Source organism: Plectropomus leopardus, chromosome 11 (genome assembly GCF_008729295.1).
Source record: "Plectropomus leopardus isolate mb chromosome 11, YSFRI_Pleo_2.0, whole genome shotgun sequence".
NCBI classification, from domain to species: domain Eukaryota; kingdom Metazoa; phylum Chordata; class Actinopteri; order Perciformes; family Serranidae; genus Plectropomus; species Plectropomus leopardus.
In genome coordinates, this window is record NC_056473.1 from 25802447 (window position 1) to 25823367 (window position 20921).

At 41.0% G+C, this 20921-nt stretch overlaps 1 protein-coding gene across 1 annotated transcript in view; it reads left to right on the forward strand.

Moving 5' to 3' along the window:
- Positions 1-20921, forward strand: part of LOC121950247 (membrane-associated guanylate kinase, WW and PDZ domain-containing protein 2-like) — a 105159-nt gene that overhangs the window by 61306 nt on the left and 22932 nt on the right. Inside the window, exons 7-11 of the mRNA XM_042496189.1 lie at positions 9893-9950; positions 12149-12270; positions 12935-13117; positions 17249-17778; positions 19267-19435. Of these exons, the coding sequence (XP_042352123.1) occupies positions 9893-9950; positions 12149-12270; positions 12935-13117; positions 17249-17778; positions 19267-19435 (1062 nt within the window). The remainder of the gene's footprint in view (positions 1-9892; positions 9951-12148; positions 12271-12934; positions 13118-17248; positions 17779-19266; positions 19436-20921) is intronic.

Sequence of the window (20921 nt, forward strand, 5' to 3'; positions counted from 1 at the left end):
ATCTTACATCTCTGCTGCTGTCACAGCCTTCGTTCGGTGAATTAGGTTGTGATGTGATTCAACAGAGCGAGATCTGAATCAATACCTTCTCTACCTCCACTCTGTTCTCCATCTCTTCAATTTTCTCCCTCCTCCTTTCTCCCCTTGCACTCCTTCACCTCACGTCTTCCTTTCTCTCTCCCTTTCAGTCTCCCTCTCTTCAATTTCCCCCTCTTTCTCTCTCTTTCTTTCCCACCTTCGTTCTCCGTCTCTCTCCCTCTCTTCCTCCGCCCAGTAAAGGGGCGAACTGTGACAGGAATTCTAATAACACCGCTCAGCTCTGCACAAACTGGTTCTCACTCTTCACACACACACACACACACACACACACACACACACACACACACACACACACACTGCTGTTGTCAGTTAAAAAACCCTTTTCACAAACATTGTTGACGTACTTCAGCTTCATCTTGGCAGGGCAAAGATTTTCACCAATAAAATGGTTTACACCAAGTGTATTTCAGATGCGACGCTCTGTGATCACTCATTCTGTGTTTTAATGCAACAACTTTCTGTTGCTTCCATCTGTGATTAAGTCTGTCTTTTCTAGTTTATGGGTTTTTAAAAAAACAATTCTTAGTGTTCTCAGATATGAGATCTATGGAGAGCTAAAACCATGACTTACCTTATAGCCAATCAAAAATAACAAATGACAACCTCTGAAAGATGTTTACACCACAAGGGTCCCATTTTGGGGGGAATGGTGTTAATTTAAATGGAATGAACAATGTTACATGTCTGCTTAAACTGCTTAAGTGATCCCGTCTGTCCGTGTCAAAATGATCACAATGAGTAGGTGATTATTATAAACAAATATTTTTTTCTTTTTCTTTATTTATCATGCAGATTACAATCTTGTTGACATGTGTATATTTAGTGACTACTGGACAGCTTCACCTTCACCATGTCAAAATACAGTACAGCTGTTTCATTATGTGACTGGGTATTATATCAACCCACTTTACAAGGGCGGCTTCAGCCACAGGTGCTCTCTCTCTGTGCACATTTGCTTTCTGTCTCCATCTCTAGCAGCCATGACTTTTTCTGATTGTTTGACTCGACTACAGAAGGTAGCCTGAGGAACACTTTCGGAACAGTTTCGCTGCTGCATGTCTTTGCCTCGTTTTGTCATAAGATTCGAGGAGACTACGTTTTTCATTGGGAAAAAATTACTACTTTTCTCCCGTGATTTCACTGTGTATGCAGCACCAGCCTCAGATAGCCAGCTGGAAGCAGACGGGTTACCATGAGGCAAAGTAAAGAAACAAGGAGAACAGGAGTTAAGGAAAAAAAATACAGTAATTTTATTCTTTTCATTCTGTTATTATGTATGAAAAGACCCAAAAAGCAACACTGTAAGTAGACTACTGCCCAGGCTTTTTGATCCATCTCAGCAGTTTCCACAGTACTTTGGTTAATACAGATGTAAGCGTGATTGCGAAATAAGTTTTCATGGTAGAACCTGTACTTGTACTTCAGCTCTCTATAAAAAGTGATTTGCCTGACTTAGCCAGCAGTGTTGGTAAAGTCACTTTTGAAATGGAATAGGTTAGAGATTACTAGTTGCCCTGTTAAAAACGTAATAAGTCATGCAAGTATTTTAATGACTTCCTCAAAGTTATGTGACTTATTACTCATTACTTTTTGATTTTGTGTCTGACAAATGTTTTAAACAGGACAATAAAGAAATGAAATGTCCTAAAAATAGAAGTGCATATTTGTTGCACTCAAATTCATCCCAACGGCTTTGCTGACCCACGTTGTCCACAATTAAAAACGCATTCCTGCACAGTGAAAAGGTGAGAAGCAAAAGAATGAATGTTACGTTCTACAAATAAGGTAGCGGATTACAGTTACATTTATTTTGTGATGTAATTACGTTACTCTGTTACATAGAACTCAGCCAGTGAGCATTTTTGAACCCTCGATTAGACCCTAGTCTGAGGAAAGTGAGATATGTCAATGATAACACCTGTATTGTGCAACTGGCTATGAAAACACATAATATGGATTCTTTTGTGTGTGTGTGTGTGTGTGTGTGTGTGTGTGTGTGTGTGTGTGTGTGTGTGTGTGTTTTGCTATACAATGCAGATCTGTGCCCTGAGAGAAAGATGTGGCTTATGTAGTACTTATGTCTTTGATTGATTGATTGATTGATTCTTTCTTTCTTTCTTTCTTCCTTTCTTTCTCTCATTTTTTTCTTTCCCTCTTTCTTTCTTTCTATCCATTTGTCTGCACTTTAAACTGTAGTTTAATTTTTTTCTCATTTGGTTTACCTGCTCCTATCTTTTGGGACGCTGTGGTTAAAGGAAGTTAATGCTTATGCGATCACCACTGGCAGAGGATTTTGAGTCAAACGCTGTTTGCAAAATGTTTGTAAGGCTCCTGGATGACACATCACATCCTCTCGCAGCACCTTTGAATTGATGCCTTACAGAAACAGGTTTAGTTGCCAGAAAATATTCTTTCTCGGTATAAACAGCTCAGCAGCCGCATGGATGACAGAAGGATATACAGTAGTTTAATCCAGCATGCTGCTCTACATTACTCACCCTGTTTTTATTTTCTTTTAATGATCACCCTGGTGTCCTGTAGCTCTTTCTCATGTGTGCTTGTTTTCTGATGTTTACATTTTCTGTGTGCTCACTGTGCAGAAAGTGACAATTTAAAGGCAATTTTCCATTTTTCCCACATTAATGGACATGCAGTTTTTGAGTGATGAAATATGCATGGAAGCAAGGATGTCAGATTCTGCACAGGGAGTGAATAAACAATAAATGTGGGGAGGGAACAGCAGGAAGAGGTGGTGCTGTTTTTAACTGCCCATCTGCCTGAAGGATTTCCCAGAGTCTCACAGCTTCAGGCAGGAAGCAGACAAACATTCAGACATACTCTCATCAGTGCTGGTTTTGCATCTTCCCTCTTGTTATTCCCTTCCTATTGCTTCCATCTCATGCATGTCTGGTCTTTTTGCTCCACTTTCCTTTGGCATTTCATATCCTCATTGACTATTCCCTTTTCCCCTCGCTCCCACGCTGCGTTTAGGGTGAATTTGAGGAGAAGCTTGTTTGTGTTTATGTGTTTGCGCAAATGTGCAACTTTTGTGTGCATTGTGTTGTATCTATACGCTGAGGCTGACTCCCAGAGTTCAAAGGCTTGTCACCACAGATCTGGTTCGCTTGCAGTCTTTTTGTCAGGCAAATCTTTTGTTACGTAACACAGGCCCATATCTTTTCTCTCGCTCAGAAGAGCCAAGAACAAGCGAAACAAGCTTCAAAACACGGCAACTGTTGGTTTCAATTCTGCCTTTGATTCTCACTCAATCCCAACGCCGGTTTCAAAATAATCTCTGTGCTGTTGACGAAAAGTATGCCGCTCATGCTCATTTAGAGGTGGGAATTCTCGCTGAGGCCGATGTCATGATGTCGAAACCCCGTCTGTAACTGATGGAGAAACGAATACAGAGAATTAAGAATGAGACGAGATGGAGATGGTAAAAAGAAAAGAAATGACGGAGTCAGAAGTGATGACGAGTAGAGGGATGCCCTGCCAGTGTTTCTTCTTGAAAATAGCAAGAAAGAGACAAATGGAGATTGAGAGAGCTTTGCATACAAGGAGAGTTGAAGCATATGCATCCACTGTCAGACGGTGATGGACTTGCGCTAAAATGTTACCCCTGAGTTACATCACTGCCATAACACTCAGTCATGTCTGGGCCAAGGCCATTCCTCAGTCTCATCCCTTTTCTCTTATGTTCCTGTTCTCTCTCTCTCTTTGTTTCTGTCTCGATAGCTCTTCTCTATTTCTTATCTACGCTCTCTAGATCTAGACTCAAAGCAAACAGAAACACACAACACAGAGTTGCAGTCATATAATTAGAGCTGCAACAAAGAGTCGTTTTTTGTGATGTCTTTTTTTTTTTTATCATGCGCCATCATCAGATCAAGATCTTAATATTTATTTATGACCAAACAGTTAAAAGTGAGTAACATTGTCATGAGCCTCAGATTTACTTTGTGTTAGTAGCAGTTCTTAGCTAATGTTAGCACATGCTAAACTAAGATGGTAAATGCAGTAAACATGACACCTGCTAAACATTAGCATGTTAGCAATGTCAGTGCATTTGGTACATCCTCACAGAGATGCTGACATGGCTGTAGACTCTTAGTTTTAGTCTAAAGGGGTAATTTATATATGTTTAAGTGAGGTTGTCCAAAGTCAGAGTTAGTACTGTTCGATTATGGCAAAAATAATAATCCCGACTATTTTGATTGATATTGAAATCACAATTATTTTAACATGATTATTCATTGGCCTTCAGAATATATCATGCAGTTATTAAACATTAACTTTGGTGTTTATTTTTAACATGGATGTCCTCTAACTTTAAATGCAAGTGATCTGAAAAACAGTAAAAGCTTTGTTGTGCAGCCACGACTGTGTAACACATCTTGCACATTACTGTAGTTTGTTCACATTCAAATAATATTAAAAGCTAACCCAACTAATACAATTCAACAATACATAACAGTTAATGTATCAATAACAGCGAAATAAGTTTTTAGTTCTAACCCATAACTGTTTCTCCAACTCAGGAGAGAATCAGCAGACACGCATTTCTCTATTATTAAAAACAACAAACAACAAATATATATATATATTTATACTACCTCATGCACAGTGGTTTTTGCACTAAACTGTTCATACTGTATATTTTTGAATTACATATTGTACATTTGTATATATTCTCTATCTCTTCCTTTTGTAAATACAATTACATGTCTATGTCTGTCTTTTTTTTCTATTTTTCTTATCCCTAACTTATTTCCCTCCCCTGTACTGTGAGCATTGCCAACCCGGAAAAAATTCCTTGTTCCTTATTTGTTGAACTTTGCCAATAAACGTGATTCTGATTCTGATTCTATTGATATTAGCATGGTGGCTGAGATTGTTAGTTGTGATCATTGCACAGCAAATAGCTGGTCCACCTTAAGTGAGCTTGCTAACTTCGGTGCTTCTTTTTAATCAGCAGGTAGTAAATTAAACACTGGATTTTGGCCGGGGCCTTAAGGTGTTGTTGCACTCATTCACTGACAAATAGCCTGAACTGTACACTCACTGCACGGCTGCGTTTCACTTCATACTCTCTGCTGCAGTCGCTGCAGCGTCACTGTAACTGTCGCTGTTGTCACCATGCTCTCTCTCTCTCTCTCTCTCACCTCTCTCTCTCTGCCTCACACTAGCTACGAACACAGTCTTGGCACCAGAATGAGACACCTAAATCTGCGTTGTGAATCTTTCCAGAAGGTAGCAGTCACATAGGAACCGGTGCCATATTGGTACCTGGAATACACTGGCAATGGACAAGCACCTCAAACAACCCCACTTCAACAGATCCAAAGTATCCTTTCAAGCTAAACTGTCAAAAATAAAAAATAAAAATGTATTTGCTGTCTTAGTCTTTTATAATACTTAAACCAAATACGTGTGCGTTTGGACTATTGGCCCCACCATTAACGTGTTGTTTTTTTTCCTACTTTCTGACATTTTATAGACTAAGTAATTTAGAAAATAATTGATAGATTAATCCATGATGAAATGAAATAATTATCAGCACTACACAAATATGGGTTGTGGTATTTTTGTCAAAAGTTTGGAAGTTTTTTGAGTTGGTTGTGAGTTGAGGTTGTTTTTTTTTTTTCTGTGAGTCAGATGAGTTCATTGTGTTCCTGGATGCCTGTTGGTCAGGGAGACTGTTGGAGAGGAAAGATGAGTCATCTAATGCAGAGGAATCACAATTAGACTTCATGTCAAGAGAGACACCATTACAAATACACGTAAACAAGCAGCTGCAATCACAAACAAGCCCCTCGGTGCTCATAGAACATACAGACGCATGATGAGGCGTTTGATTTACTGTCAAAGAAGACACTCATTCAGACATGCAGACACAGTTCAGCCATCTAACACACACACATACTGCAAATATAGACTCATATGAATGCATAAAGATACACACACAAACACACACGCTCCCTCTCTCTGTATTTCAGCAGCAAGAAATAGAGACAAGACAGAGCCCTCAGCTCAGGCGAGAAAAAAAAAGACTTCCACTGGTGGTTTCCATGGAAACTGTCTCCCTTTCACTTTAGGGGGAGGGCAAGCGACTAGTAGATGAGTTAGGCCGACATTTAAGGTGGCTCATGGACAGGGTGGGAGGGAATTTAAGGTGGTTTGAAGTGTGAATCCATCTGACTTTAACGCCTCGAGGACGAGAAGGGTCGTTTGAGGTAATGGCAGTGCAGTGCAGGCGGTTTGAGCAAAGCAGACCAAAGATAATTGCGGCGTGCACCCGTTTCACCTTGGGCTGCACAGTCAGCATGCTCACCAGCCAGGACACACACACACACACACACACACACACACATTCATACACGGATTATTGATATCAAGATCACAAATCTGTTCATAATTGCATTACAGCATGAGGGGATAATGCCACAGTATCAGTGTCACGCAGACCAAATAATTGTAAAAATAATGGAGGTGAGGATTTTTTTTTATGTGTGTCAGTGAGTGACAGTAAAAAGACAAAAGACTCAAAAGTTTTCTGTACTTTTCTGTAACACAATACATTTGTTCAGTACAGATATCAAAACAATATTATTGTCCAAGTACGACAAATGGCACGTAGTCTCAAGGATGTTCTTATTTTCTCAAAATCTTAAATATTAATCTCCATCTAAACACACGCAGCCAAACAAGAACTTTGTAGAAATAAAATAGTAATTTATTCTGTTTCTGTCCAGTGGAGTTGGAGTAGAGACTTGGTGAGTTTTGAGTTAAGGGAATGATTTGATGTAGTTTGGGCTACATTATGTTCTTTTTTTGTTGTTATATCAGTCGGATAAAAAAAAAAACAACTAGGGTTGGCTACCATTCACATGAGAACAAGTACCAGTTGCAGTACCTGTAATTTGGTACTGGAACCCAACGGTACCTTCCTTTGGTGCTTTACTTTCTCTGTGATAACAAAATTATATTTTTAAACACGCTTCGGGGGTGATGTAGTTGAAAACACAATTCTGCTCCTCTGCTCCTTTATCTCACACAAAGAAATCATTTTCGGTGCCCGTCAGTCTGTTGTTCTGCTTGTGTGTGTGCATGTGTGTCTGCTCATCCAGCATCGATACTAGGCTACTACTAAAATAATCTAGAAAAGAAAATAGACCAGACACCAGACTATTGAGGCAGATTGACAATGCAGTGATTGTTTTGCTCGCTGGGAATCAAACGGAGAACTCCATAGCTTCCTCTCTGGCTTTACGCTTCAGCCTCTTGCGTGAAGTTGAACCCGGCAGCTCCTCGGCGCTCCATTGCAGGCCTCAGAGCTCTGTGGCTCGCTTCTCGATTACAAGAAGCTTACGCCTCTTGTCTAAATCCAGCATTCTCGCCCAGATGTGCTCTCAGGTACTGGCATTGCTCTGATGGATTTAACATGAATCACTACTTCATAGTACCAGCTCTAATCTATCAAACTCTACGTGACTCGGTCGGTACCCTTTCAAAGTACAGAGTTTGGTACCCAGCCCTGCTACAAGCACATCTAGGTTGGTATTGATGTGTGATGCATAGCCGTAGTAGTGTTCGCCTGGTAGAGCTGTCCTGATCACATGAGCTCAACTCTCTGCCTCCTCAAACACTTTCAGTGGGCGGGATTTACTCGCTTTGACAGACAGACCCTTTCAGCCAATCCTGACGTTAGGACTAGCCTCTGCTCCTCTACCTACAGAAATACATTGTTGGTCAGACAGTAATAGTCTAAAGAAAAAATGTATTTATATTCACCATTTGTGATGTGTACCTCATTGACAACAATCCCCATGAAGCTTCTGCCATACGTTGGTGTTGCCAGTATAATGTTATTTCGCCATTTCTCATTCAGCTGCCTCTGGACTGCAGAATACCAGCTGGCAGCGTCCTTGTTGTGTGTCCAAAGCATTTTGATCGTCGATCTGCACGACCATGATGCCCTGCTTTGGGGCCTCTTGTATCTTGTCCTCCATTAGCGCAATCAGTGGTGACACAACAATGAACATGGATTTGTTCCCTGGAACATTTTCTTTATCATCAGCAGAGCCCGTTGGTAAATAGAGCTTTTGCCAAATCCTGTCAGAAAAATGGCGAAAAAGTCTTTTCCCCCACTAGTCTCTCCTCTTGTTCTTGTTTAATTGTTTTTATCGACTCTATTACTAGATTAACCCCACTTATTGCTGTGTGTACTCACCTAATGCTAAAATTAAGGCTTGTTGCTGCACAAGGCGCTATTACTGTTTTGAAAGCAGCGGCCTGCATGCTACGTCATCAGCTGTAGCACAGTCCCTGATTGACCCGACTGGACTATAATGGATTGAAATCGTGTTGGGCAGCAGAGTCCAGACTGATGCAGAGAGTGAAACACAATGTTGAGCTCACAGGATGGTTTTATGAGGCTATTGTAGTATTACAATTGATTATTTCATTGCCCAGCGATGATAAGTTGTGTAAGCTGGAGCTTCAGAACAGAAGCATCACACCTAAACTTCCTTAAAATTTGCCCCTCCAACCTGCCACCACCACTTTAAGCCTTTTCGTACAAACTCAATGCCCTACACATCCCAACACGCACATTATTCCCACTCACTTTCCTTTGTTCTTCTCACTAAAACTGCCTCTTCTATTGCCAAGGTTGTCAGCTCTTCAGTCTTTCTGTGTGTCTTTGTGGGTGTGTGGGTGTGTGCATTTCAGTTTTAGTAATAAGCTCAGGGTCAACCAAGTCCCCTGATGTTAGCAGATTTGTCATCTTTTTCAATCTGTATGATGACACTAGTGTTCTAATACTTTCGTCAGGTTTGCTTTATTTCCCAGTGGAAAATGCCCATCTACGGACATGAATTTCATGAATTAAACTCTTCAACACAAGACATGAGGATGAATTAATATGGGGAAAAAAGATCAACCTTTCAAGTCCGCTTGCCGATGAATGCTAATCAGATGCGCTGTATTTCTAGTATATGTGTGAGTGGGAGGGGAGCAGCTTGGGCAGATGGACTGTTACTGTGGGTGTGTGTGTATATTTTTGTATGTAAGCTGAGCTGTATAGTGCAGGGTCAATCCCCCTGTTGTTTGCCTTCGTGAAAGCTGAATTTTAAAACTGAAAACCAAAACATCCTGAATTTTGCATACACCAGCAGAGGGAGCTCATTATTGTTCTCCTCATATGGTTTTTATATGAGAAAAGTTAGAATAATAAAGCAAAGAGCACGTGAATTTTAGCAGCGTCTTGACCCAGATCTTTTACGATGGAGAGGAGAGCTAAATCAGCAAAGCAACGGATGAAGAAGCGAGGAGGGAACAGAGAACCAGAGGAGGGAGGGGAGCAGACAATTAACACAACAGCCATGGAAGCAATCCAAGGCGTAAACGAGTGGGTGGGCGACAGAAAAAAAACAAACACAAAATAGTGTGTGAAGGTATTGGGCCTTGAAGGATTTGTGCACACGACAAAAGGCAGAGACTGACAGAGAGGGAGGGCGTGATGAGATTTGTCAGACAATTTAAATGTTCTTTTCCTCCCGCCCTGCTTTGTATTGATGTCTGTGTTGTGATTCGTGTCTCCATGAAGAAGCCACCGCTGCAGATCGAAGTGTTGTCTGTCTATTAAAAGAGCACTTTGGGAGCGTCTAGCTGTGAGCCCCGAGATTCATGTTGTCTCCCCGCAGTGGTTCAATTTAGTGTCTACATTCCTTCTCCTGCTCTCAGCACAAACTGACTTCATTTCCCTCGTCTGCTTTCTCCTTCCTCTCAGAGCTGCCCTATGGCTGGGAGAAGATAGATGACCCCATCTACGGCAGCTACTATGTAGAGTAAGTCTCTCTGTGACTTGGGTTAACTCAGCTGCTCTGTAGTAAAACAGGAAATGCATTTCTGTGGTTTACAACGCCTCTTTATGAATTATAAAACTCAAAATTCTCATTTCTTTTTTATGTCTTACTGCATATTTAACTTTTACAGTGAAATGCTCGTCTGTATAAATTGAAGAGAATGCTGCTGATAAAACCTGTTTACCTGTTCGAAATTATTTTGCGTTGAAGTACAAACCTTTTGTATTGGTTCCTAGATTGTGTTTATGTTGGTAGTGTATTTACTTTTGTTCTAGATTTAGGATCTTGCTGCTCAGTTTATTATTTCTATTCCTTACAGTATTTATAGTTTGTATTGGTTACTTTAGGAATAACATCTTACATGCAAGATGTAGAAAAAAAATCAGCAGATATTATGTATTGCCATATTTCAAACTAGCTAACAGTGTAGAGTGGTGAAAGGGATGACGTTTCTTTGCAGGCCATCCAGGAATTAAACGTCGTCCTGGTTCCCTCTACAAAAAGCTAATGGAATTTTTAGCATTCGATTTTGGATTATTATAACAAATAAGCTCTGTGACAAACAAGCCTTTATGATACGCATGTTCCTCTGCAAGGTCATTTTCAAAAATGAACATTACTTTTGTGACTTAATAAGCATAAATGTGATCGCAAGAAGTAAAAAGCTTTAAACAAACGACACCACAGTCACGTGATTCCATGTTGTCATCACAGCAAGGCGGCTGCAAAGCTGCGCTCAGTGTGATGATGCTCTGTAATCTCATTTAGCCCCTTGCTATTAAGGGCCTGTATTAAGCTTCAAACTTCAAGAGTGGGGGGGTTTACTGATGTATTTTATGTCGTAGAACAAAACATGAAAATATGTTAAGCTTTTTTTACCAATAGACCTCTAATAAAAACCCACTGAGTGCAAAATTGTTAACTCTTTTACAGGTTTTAGGACTAATTCTTACAGCACTCTGTATTTAGTATTTAGTTCTGACGCCATCACCACTAAAATATTAAAATATGATAGGAGTGCGTTATATTATTTATTTATTTATTTTATTTAAGATTAAGGCTACATAAAGACTCCGCACTAGATCAGAACAACTGTCCTTGCTTAAATACTGATCATGGCAGTCATGTTAGCAAACACACACGCCTAAAATACCTCATGCTGTGTTCACACTGCGAGCGACTCAGTGACAGACTGCAAGTCACCTTCAATGGAGGCTGGTGACGTGAAGCTACAAACTGATGCTCCACACTTGGTGCTGTGTGACAGGCGTGAGGTGCCACAAGGTTGAGCTGGCCTCCAATGATGTAATGACGCATCAACAAATCTTGTGTTTTTTGTTTTTAGCTGTGGTGCTGTGTTATTTAGCTATTTAGTAGCGGTGTAAATCCCAAGGTTCATCGCAACATGTTTTTATATAGACTCTGTGGTCATCGTTACATATTTAGATGATATTACTTAGTCTACCACAGTACCTGTGATTGATATGAGAAGATATCAATAAACATCCCCATTGTGTTTTTATAAGCTGATTGCCATTATCTGCCCGGCAACAGGCCACTAGAACAGTAACTGAACACTAACGATAAAAGTAATAAAAATTAAAGATGACCATGTATATCAACATTTTCATCTTGCATCCATAATACTGGATGTTGATCACTGAAACAATATATCAATCCAGGTGGATGTGTTGTTACACTCCTGTTAGTTAGCTGATGCTATACTAGCTTTCTTTTTTTTAAAAAGTTTTTTTAGGCTTTTTGCCTTTATTAGATAGGACAGTCCAACCATGAAAGGGAGACAGAGAGGATGACATGTAGCAAAGGGCCGAGGTCGGAAATGAATCCAGGACCGCTGGGGCGAGGACTCAGCCTCTGTGCATGGGGCGCCCGCTCCATCAGCTGAGCCGCCGGGTGCCCCTACGATAGGTGTCTGTGTACTGAAATTCTGAAATTTGGACAGAGAGCTTTAGAGCTGTTGATTCTGAGTGGGATCAGCAGGACGAGCAACACTTTCTTGCAGCAGGGAGTCATTAGACTTAAGATGACTGATAAATACTGCACAGTTTAAATGTGTCAATAATTTAACACCCTGAACTGCACTGTAGTATTGGCATTTCCGACGGAAGACTACGAGTGATCAATTTTCCATTATTTGTATTGATGCTTTGTATTTTCAGTCATATCAATCGAAGGACTCAGTTTGAGAATCCAGTCCTGGAAGCCAAGAGACGCCTGGAGCAGCAGAGGCAGATGCAGAGCCAGGGACTCTCCGCTCTACCACTGCCCACTATATACAGAGGTACACATGGACTACTACAGTATGTGCACTATTTTAATCAAAACATGCTGACATATTCACAGAGTTGCACAAATATGAAAATGCAAGTACGGCAGAAAAGACACAGTCACATGGTCCTGATCGTCAGGCCATCAAGAGCCCCTGAAACACATGTGCTGACAAGATTTTTTAAATTAATTGTAAATTCTCCCTGTTGTACAGATTGATTATATTTAACATTGTGCATTTTTTTCATCTTTCTCCCAGCCCATGTCTCATAGAACAGGCAGTTTCATGAGTATTTGTCGGGGCAGATGCACAATGTCACAATGCACAGGGTCGAATGGAGATTGCTGGCAGTGTGGGGGACAGAGAACATGCTCGCCCTGAGGCCCCTAGTGGGCTAATCTGAGTATGAGGACGTACTAGACCAGTACATAATGTACGGTTTCATCTGAGTGAAGACCGCATATCTCTGATGAGTCAGCTTATTAGGAATTAAGGCAAAAATAAATTATTTCTGCTTTTGTATCCAGAAAAAAAAGAACAAGATGTTCATTCAGCACAGAGAAGATCACATCAAACTTTAATTTCAGCAAAAATAATGAGACAAACCAATTGAACGTGGTTTTGAAATATCAAGGTTTTCTTCAATAACATACTTCAAAATATTCTGTCCCTGCAGAGAAACCGTTGTTTACGAGGGACCCAACCCAGCTGAAGGGGAACTTCCTGTCGACAGCCCTGCAGAAGAGCAACATGGGATTTGGCTTCACAATCATCGGCGGCGACGAACCTGATGAGTTCCTGCAAGTGAAGAGTGTAATACCAGACGGACCCGCTGCTCAGGACGGAAAGATGGACACAGGTAATTATGTGTACCAACGCAGAATTACGACAACTGGTTGAGAAGTAAATTGAGGTTTAAACAAATGACAAGCTGTCACAGCTGATACAGTAATATTGTGTTTATAGAAATCCTTAAGCACAGTCTCATTATTCTGACATCTCAACATTATAGACCTTAATTTCCTGCCAAAGCAGATCAAGTGCAATGGCCTTTCGCTGGCAGCGTTTCAATTTCATTCAAGCAGGTTTTTCACCTGCTTGTTAGGTTATTTCTGCCAACATATCGTGTACCTAAAAGGCCAGGGGAGCACAGGAGAGTGTCAGTATCCAGTATATTTGGTGCTGTAGTGTAATGTTGCCTCTGCCAACTCAGACCGTGTCTTCGCATCAGCACTAGTGCTTGAGTTAGTTTTAAGGCTTTAGCTGGCAAAGGTCACTCACATGGACTTCCAAAATCACATCCACACAGTCTGTTTGTGTCTTAGAGATTTTTTCCCCAGTACTGCAGTGATTAATTAAATTTAAAAAGCCCTTTTTACTTAAGAGAGTGTCTGAATAGTTACTCTCTCTCTCATTGAGCAGATATTAAAGACATACTATGCAGGATTTTTTCCAGAAACAATGTATAGACTCATACAGAGCTGATCCCTCTTTATTTTCACTTATGATCCTCTCAGTGTGTGTGGTGGTGTGTGATTCACAGAGACTCTGCCCGCAGCCTAGATTGTCTTATTTTCTGTGTTGGGGACGTTTAAGGGCGTGTATCCCCACGGCGCTCAGGTGAGTTTGGGACTTTAAAAAAGGCAAGAACGAGGTGACAGACCATAAGAAGCAGGCATCCAAAAGAAACAGCGCCAAAAAACTGCAAATATAGGAAGGAATATAGGAAGAAAACTCCAAATGAGAGTGAATCTGGGGTGAGATTTCTAGTGACAAAGAAAATAGTAATAAACCGTCAGATGATATTTTGTGGTCCTGAGGTCCTGATGTCGATACTACACATTTTGATGGACATGTGCAACATACAGTAGGAGGCACCTTACTGTTACTTTAAAGAAAAGTTGCCCTTTCTATTCTTTAAAACCTAAAGTTTGGGTCACGACTTTGTCTCATTAAGACTCATGCCCCTGTTCTTCGTCCTTATTTCTCAATTTTGTTGCCGGCATTTTGTCTTAAGCTGTTTAAGCGTTAACGTCACTGAAACTTTCACAAATATAACTCACGAACAGTTGATGACATTCATCAAAGTTGTGAAATTAATAAATCAATAATGAGAAGAGGGAGTCATTGGACTCAAGGTGCACATATACACAAGAAATGTTGAAGCACATCTTAGAAATTAATATTTAGCCTGCAGGCAAATCACATTTGTTTTTTACCTCAGATCTTGAAGACAGACTGTCCATAAGTGAACAGATTGAATTGATGTGGCCATTTTACTAGCTTATCTGTAGAGCCGTTGCTGTGGTTATGACGTAGGTTTCAGTAACTACCTATCTACACAGGTGACGCTGCTTTTCAACACACAAGCGGCAGAAATGGAGGTCCATCATTTCACCTCCCAAACAGTCGCACTGTTGTTGCAGGACTCCTCTGTTCTGCTCAACACACACTGGTTTTCAGCATAGTTGTGTGTTGTGTTGCAAAAGACACTTTCAAATCCAATTTTAGCAGCCAGAGCGTCTGAGCTGAAGTACATCTGTATAAATCTGACTGGAATCTCATTTGGTTTGAATCCAATTTGCAAAAAAAGATATTTCATGTGCTTTTATTTATTTCTTTTCTTGCTGTCCAGACTTTCTAAAATTAATCTGGTTACAATCTGGATATGTCAAAAAATTGTCTGGGCTGGCAGCTGGAACAAGGCCCAACTCAATGGTAGCAGTTTCCACATCCCCAGAAATATCAATTTATTTTAAAAGGGGACATCACTGGTCCTCGGTGGCATATTTGGGGTGCCCTATATTTGTGCCTGTAGCACTGTGTGTCCCAGACAAGGACTTCAGTTTCCTCTCAGCACACTCTCTGTCCTCTATGAGTGCATTATAACGTTCTGCTTTTAATGGGAATGAGGGGAACTGATTTGATTGGCTATAACTGACACCAGCCCACACAACACCTACTTCCATTAGGAGATTCATTTCGGCTTTTAGAGCAGCACTGCAGGTGTAGTATCACTACACTAGCACCAGTGGTCACAGTATCAAAAATCAGTCGTATACAGCCACACTCGTGCCATGAAATTGTCTCATAGTTGTGTTTGTGCTTTGATTCATAAAAAACAAGACTGCATAACATCCGCACAAACTGTAATTCACTCTTATGTGTCTTACTTAGTGGTAAGAGAGGCCCAGTTTTATGTGGAAGGTTAACAATCAGTGTTTTTTGATTTGCAGTATCCTTGAGTAGACACCAAATTCCTACCTGCCCATTTAGGGTGTGTTGTTTTGAATTGAAGCATCAGTCTGCAGTCTTACATGGAGAGAAAAACAACAATAAAGATCCATTAGTCGATTCTCAGGGTCTCCCAGGTTAAAAATCCTTTTTTTTTTTTTTTTTTTTAGGTTTTACAGAAACAAACCTTAGTTCAGGCCCAACCTGAATGAGCTGATGCTAGTAAAAGTCAGAGTGGGCTTTAGTAATTGGCTCAGTGAAGAACTAGCGTATGAGGCTTCATGTGTGCTCTGCTCTGAACCTGTGAGCTGGCCCCATGCCTGGCACGGCTGGTGCCTAAACTGCTCATTTAGAGCTCATTTCAGAGCCGGGAATCCTCCTTCCTACTCTCAGCTCCTGCTCTCTGCTTTCATGTATCTCCCTCTGCCTATCAGTTTCTCTTTTATCTGGAATCCATCTCTTTCTATTTTATCTCCATCTCTCTCTTTGTCTCTCTGGCTTACCCTTTATTATGCTTCCTTATCTAACCATGTCATCTGACACTTCTCCTCTGCTTTCAGCCTCAGTGTATTTTCATCCTCTTTCTCTTTCTACCTCTCTAGTTTTTCCTCTCTTCATCCCTCCATCCTGGTCTGTCAGCTCTCTCCTCTCTCTCTGCTCTGATTTCTCTCTCTCTCTCTCTCGCTCCAACTTGCTCCTCTCCGCTCTGTGACATTGCCAGAGCTGCTCACACACATGCATGCGCGTACACATTCACACTCACGCATGCACACAGTCACAGAGTCACACACAGGCACTCCCTGGCTGAGATTAGCTGGCCTATTTGAGCTGTGCGGCATTGCTCTTAGGGATTGTGTACGATTGTGCATGTGACATGTGTAGTGTGTGTTTGTGTGTCTGCACAAGCTCACATAAATGTGTGTGTGTGTGTGTGTGTGTGTATATGTGTGTGTGTATGTGTGTTTTTGCATGTGTGTGACAGAGAGTGCTTCCAGAAGTGTGAAATAGCGGATTTGAGGCAGCTGCATTTGTCATGGGGCTGTGACTTTAAAGCTGAAATCCATAACTTTCTGCACGTTCAAACTACAGCAGAAATGACAGAGTATCTAGTGTCGCATTTGTGAAATTGTTTCACCTCGTTATTGGTTTGCAGCAAAAATGTCATCGACCCAACCTGGTAAGGTGAACATGAATATAAAATTTAGTGAAGCGAGGATATTAGAATGCATAGGCACTGCCAGCTAGTCCGGTGTGACCTGACAAAGACAACTTCTCTTGCACACAATATCATAAACAGTGGTACCCATTTGCATTTTGGTCACCAGCTTAATAGGGAGTTGCAGCATCGTAATGCATCATGCATGAGCCACGACTCAAAACTGTTACTAGTTTTGACTGTGTGCATCCATTTAAATATTTGAGATTTTTATGATTGGAGTCTCTGTAGATGCCAGTGTGCACCAGATGGTTGTTGTATTCAGAGACACACCGAGAAACTGCCCCTGTCTCTCTCTCACCTCCCTGTCTCACACATATACTTGGAGAAAGCCTGCAGTGGTAGTGAACTGATATTATATTTCTATGTGACACTTGAGGGGGACAGAGTGCTTCTTCGGTGTTGCTGCAGCATGTCCTAATACCGCTGAGATTTGACATTTGTGACAACAGACGGTGACAAGTTGTTTTTGCAGCACAGTATGTTAACACATGAACCTATCACGTGGCCTTTGTATTATAAGCTGTTTTTCCTCTTCAGGTGACGTCATCGTCTACATTAACGACATTTGCGTGCTCGGCACTACACACGCCGATGTCGTCAAACTTTTCCAGTCTGTGCCGATCGGTCAGAGCGTGACCCTTGTGCTCTGTCGAGGCTATCCTCTGCCGTTTGACCCCGAGGACCCTAGCGGAGCTGCAAGCACGTCCCTGACACCGATCGGCCTGGAGCACCGCCCCCTGGTGGTGAACGGCCGCAGCAGCTACGACCCTTACTTAGAATATCTGTCGTTGAGCTCCCAGCTGCCTCCTCAGGCTCTGGCCCAGGCCGGAGCCTCTCACCCCGGTGACACACATCTGGATGGCTCATCCCTGCCGCCCACCACACCTGGTTCAGCATCGGCACTCACACCTCACGACGACAACGTGTCCATGGCCTCTTCAGGGAATGCAGGGGCTGCAGGGGCAACAGCACAGGCCGCAGAGCTTCTGACAGTTACCATGGTGAAAGGAGCAGAGGGATTCGGGTTCACCATCGCAGACAGTCCCACTGGTCAGCGAGTAAAACAGGTGATGTATCAAAATTATATGCACATCTCTTTAAACATTTAGTAGACCACAAATTCACCAGAAATGAAGGGGTTAAGATGTGTTTGATACCAAATTTCTATTTTACCGTGTGCGATTTAGGAAGTAAATGTGTTCTTTCAAGAGTGAAATCTCAGTCATCTGCCCAAACTTAGTAATTGAGTTGAGTTACACATTAAACTTCAGGCAGAGTTAAAACGGCAGGTCAAGGTAAATTTAATTTAGTCAACGCCGCTAAGTGAAAAGAGATTGAGATAATATAAACAAAGTGCCTGTGACAGATTTTCTATCTGAAAACTAAATGAATGATTGAAGGACGAGACCGTCCTCAAGAAGCTACAAAATAAAAATTCCCGACCTGATTACTTGCTAACTGGTCTGAAAGGAAGAGATCAATTAGAGAGGATGAGTTGTGACGATGTGGCAGATGCTATTTCTCATCCCTGTTGAATATGTACAGTAAAACATCTGCGCTACACAAAAACAAAACATCTGTCTAAACAAGTCATTTCTTTTAAGTTCAACATTCAAGACTTATTATTTCAACAAATGAAAAAATCTGCCTGTGCAGGTAATTGCACTTGTCCCTGGTGCATTTTTAATTGTTTCAAGAATTTTCAACAAACAATCTTCATGCCTGCATCTTAAAATAAGTCAAAATGGTGCAATTGGTTGCTCTTGTAAACATTTAAACACTACAGAATTCATGAACTGGTCTCATCTCACCCTGCTAGTAGATTTTTTGAACATTTGAAGCTGCTCTCACACCACAGTGCATTAATAGCCCTGACAACCACGTGCAAGAGTGTTCCCCAAAAAGTGTTTTTAAATGATTGTTGCCACTGCTGTTGAGGATTGAAAGACAGGCAATTGCTTATGTGAATGTCATCGGCCGAAGTGCAAGCTAACACAGGGTTCAGTTAATAACTGCATACAGTAGCAAGACAATGGAAATCACTGAAATATCAGTGATAATGACAATAATATAAGATTTCTACATATTTGGACACTTTTTCCAGTCATCTGAAAATTGGTTGAATGTTATTCCAGACCATCTTCTGGTTGCCTTTATGTTTGCTGATCTATCTTGATGCCTGCCCTCCTCTATTCAGACGGCAAAAAATAGATTGCTTCTGCCAGGAGTTCAACAAGTGAACTCTGCACGGCAAAACGAAATCTGTTTGCATTGACGAGAGCGACAACAGACTGCTGTGTTTGAAACCTTACGCCTGTGTCTCTCATTGAAATGACTTGAAGCAGCAAGTTAACACGCAGCGATGTGAAAGCAGCATTATGATGATGATGAATTAAATTCCCTCAATCCAAAAATGTAACATGTGCCACGTTTTTAGTCTGACCCAAGTTTATTAATTACGGTAGACAAAAGAAGTTTTGTGTTAACTGGAAGGTACCACAAAATAAAATCCAGTCAAATTGACGGAGTGGATGATCTGTGGTGCTGTGGCACAGGTGCTGGAGCCGGGCTCGCAGGGAGCGTCGGGGCTGATAGAGGGAGACCTGATCCTGGAGGTGAACCAGCAGCCAGTGGCAGCAGCTGGACATGGACGAGTGGTGGAGATGCTCAAAGAGTGTCCTGTGGGAGCCGAGGCGACTCTCCTCATACAGAGAGGAGCAACTGGTGAGAGACAGACTTGTTTCAATATTTATTTTATTTTATTTTTACAGTCCTGAGGACTACAAGGAAACTTGTAGATCATGCCACTAGTGCCAGATAAACCAGATATGGAGCAGATTGATAGTAAACGAAAGCTGAAAGTTATATTGTACTTTTTGATGGATGAATCATACTTTTTTTTGTTGGTTCGGGGGTGTAAAAATGTAATTTTCTTTTTCAGGATAATCAAAGTCAAATAATTTTCAAATCTTTAATACCTGGTGATTGTTCTTGATGTATTTAAACCATTACAATACAGTTAGTATCAAATCACAAGTGACATGTTGGTACCTTTCAAAGACCAAGATAATTTTAGCAAAAATAAAGAAAGGTCCAGTGCAAGAGCAACTGCCCAGCTAAATATAAGCTGTCTTCTGATTGAGATGCACAAATACCACGTTGCTGTGCATCTTCAGCTCCAGCTGCAGCTTTGCAAGAGAGGAGTCAAGTAGAGTTGACAGTGAGAGCTGAGAGAGCAAAAGAGATTTTGATTATGATAATTTTGAGACCCGTTCTATTTTTGAACACATTCAAAACACAGTGGCTCCTTACTCAGATTTTATTCAAGTCTCCAGATGAGACTTTTTTTGCTTTTGTAATATTAAATAGTTTAGAAGCTAGAGGAATATTTTTGCCTTGTGCAAAACTAGAAAAAATATTTTATTGTTTTTTGAAAAGGTGTAATAATTCAGGATTATTTCACAGACCAATAATTTCTGTTAGTTGGTTTGAGAAATTAAACTTAAATGTTCCCCGTGTGGAAATTAGATCACTGCAGTAATAATCAGCCACGAGACAAAATATAAAGCACTAGAGGAAACAGATAAATATAATGAAGAGCAGTACTTTGTGTAATTTCACATGTGATAACTCATGCACAGAAATATTAAATATCAGAGATCAGTGTAAGCACATCTCATGAAAGTGTTATCAGTGTTTCCTAAATGTGGCTTTGTCGTTGATGTTTTCATCAGAGCAAACTGGAGAAACACTGGGGATTTAGCACAAAGTGTTTCAAGATACAACAAATCAGGAGCTGGTCAAACTTGCAGTGAAGAGTTGGGATGAGAGTTTGTCTCGCTGTTAGGTGTAGCACAAATCTGTGGGTAGAGACGACACCAACACTGCTGCGGTTTTATTCCCACAGGGGCCACTCATCTTTAAATAAATGCAGTTATTTCACTGTAATTTGCTTTGGACAGAAAGGAGAGTGTTTTCTAGCTGGCAAACAAGGTGAACTGGTTGGCATGATGTTGTTTGGACATTTGTACTGACTGAACACTTTAAAATGACAACGCTTGGATTTTCACTGAGCTCTGGAATCATAAGTGATGCTGGGTTAAGGACGACTAACAAAGAGTGAATTGAAACGATAAAGCTTGAAACAAACTGCAAACAGTTAGGGTACTAATTTAGAATTTGCTTTGTGACCAATTTACCGTCAACTAAC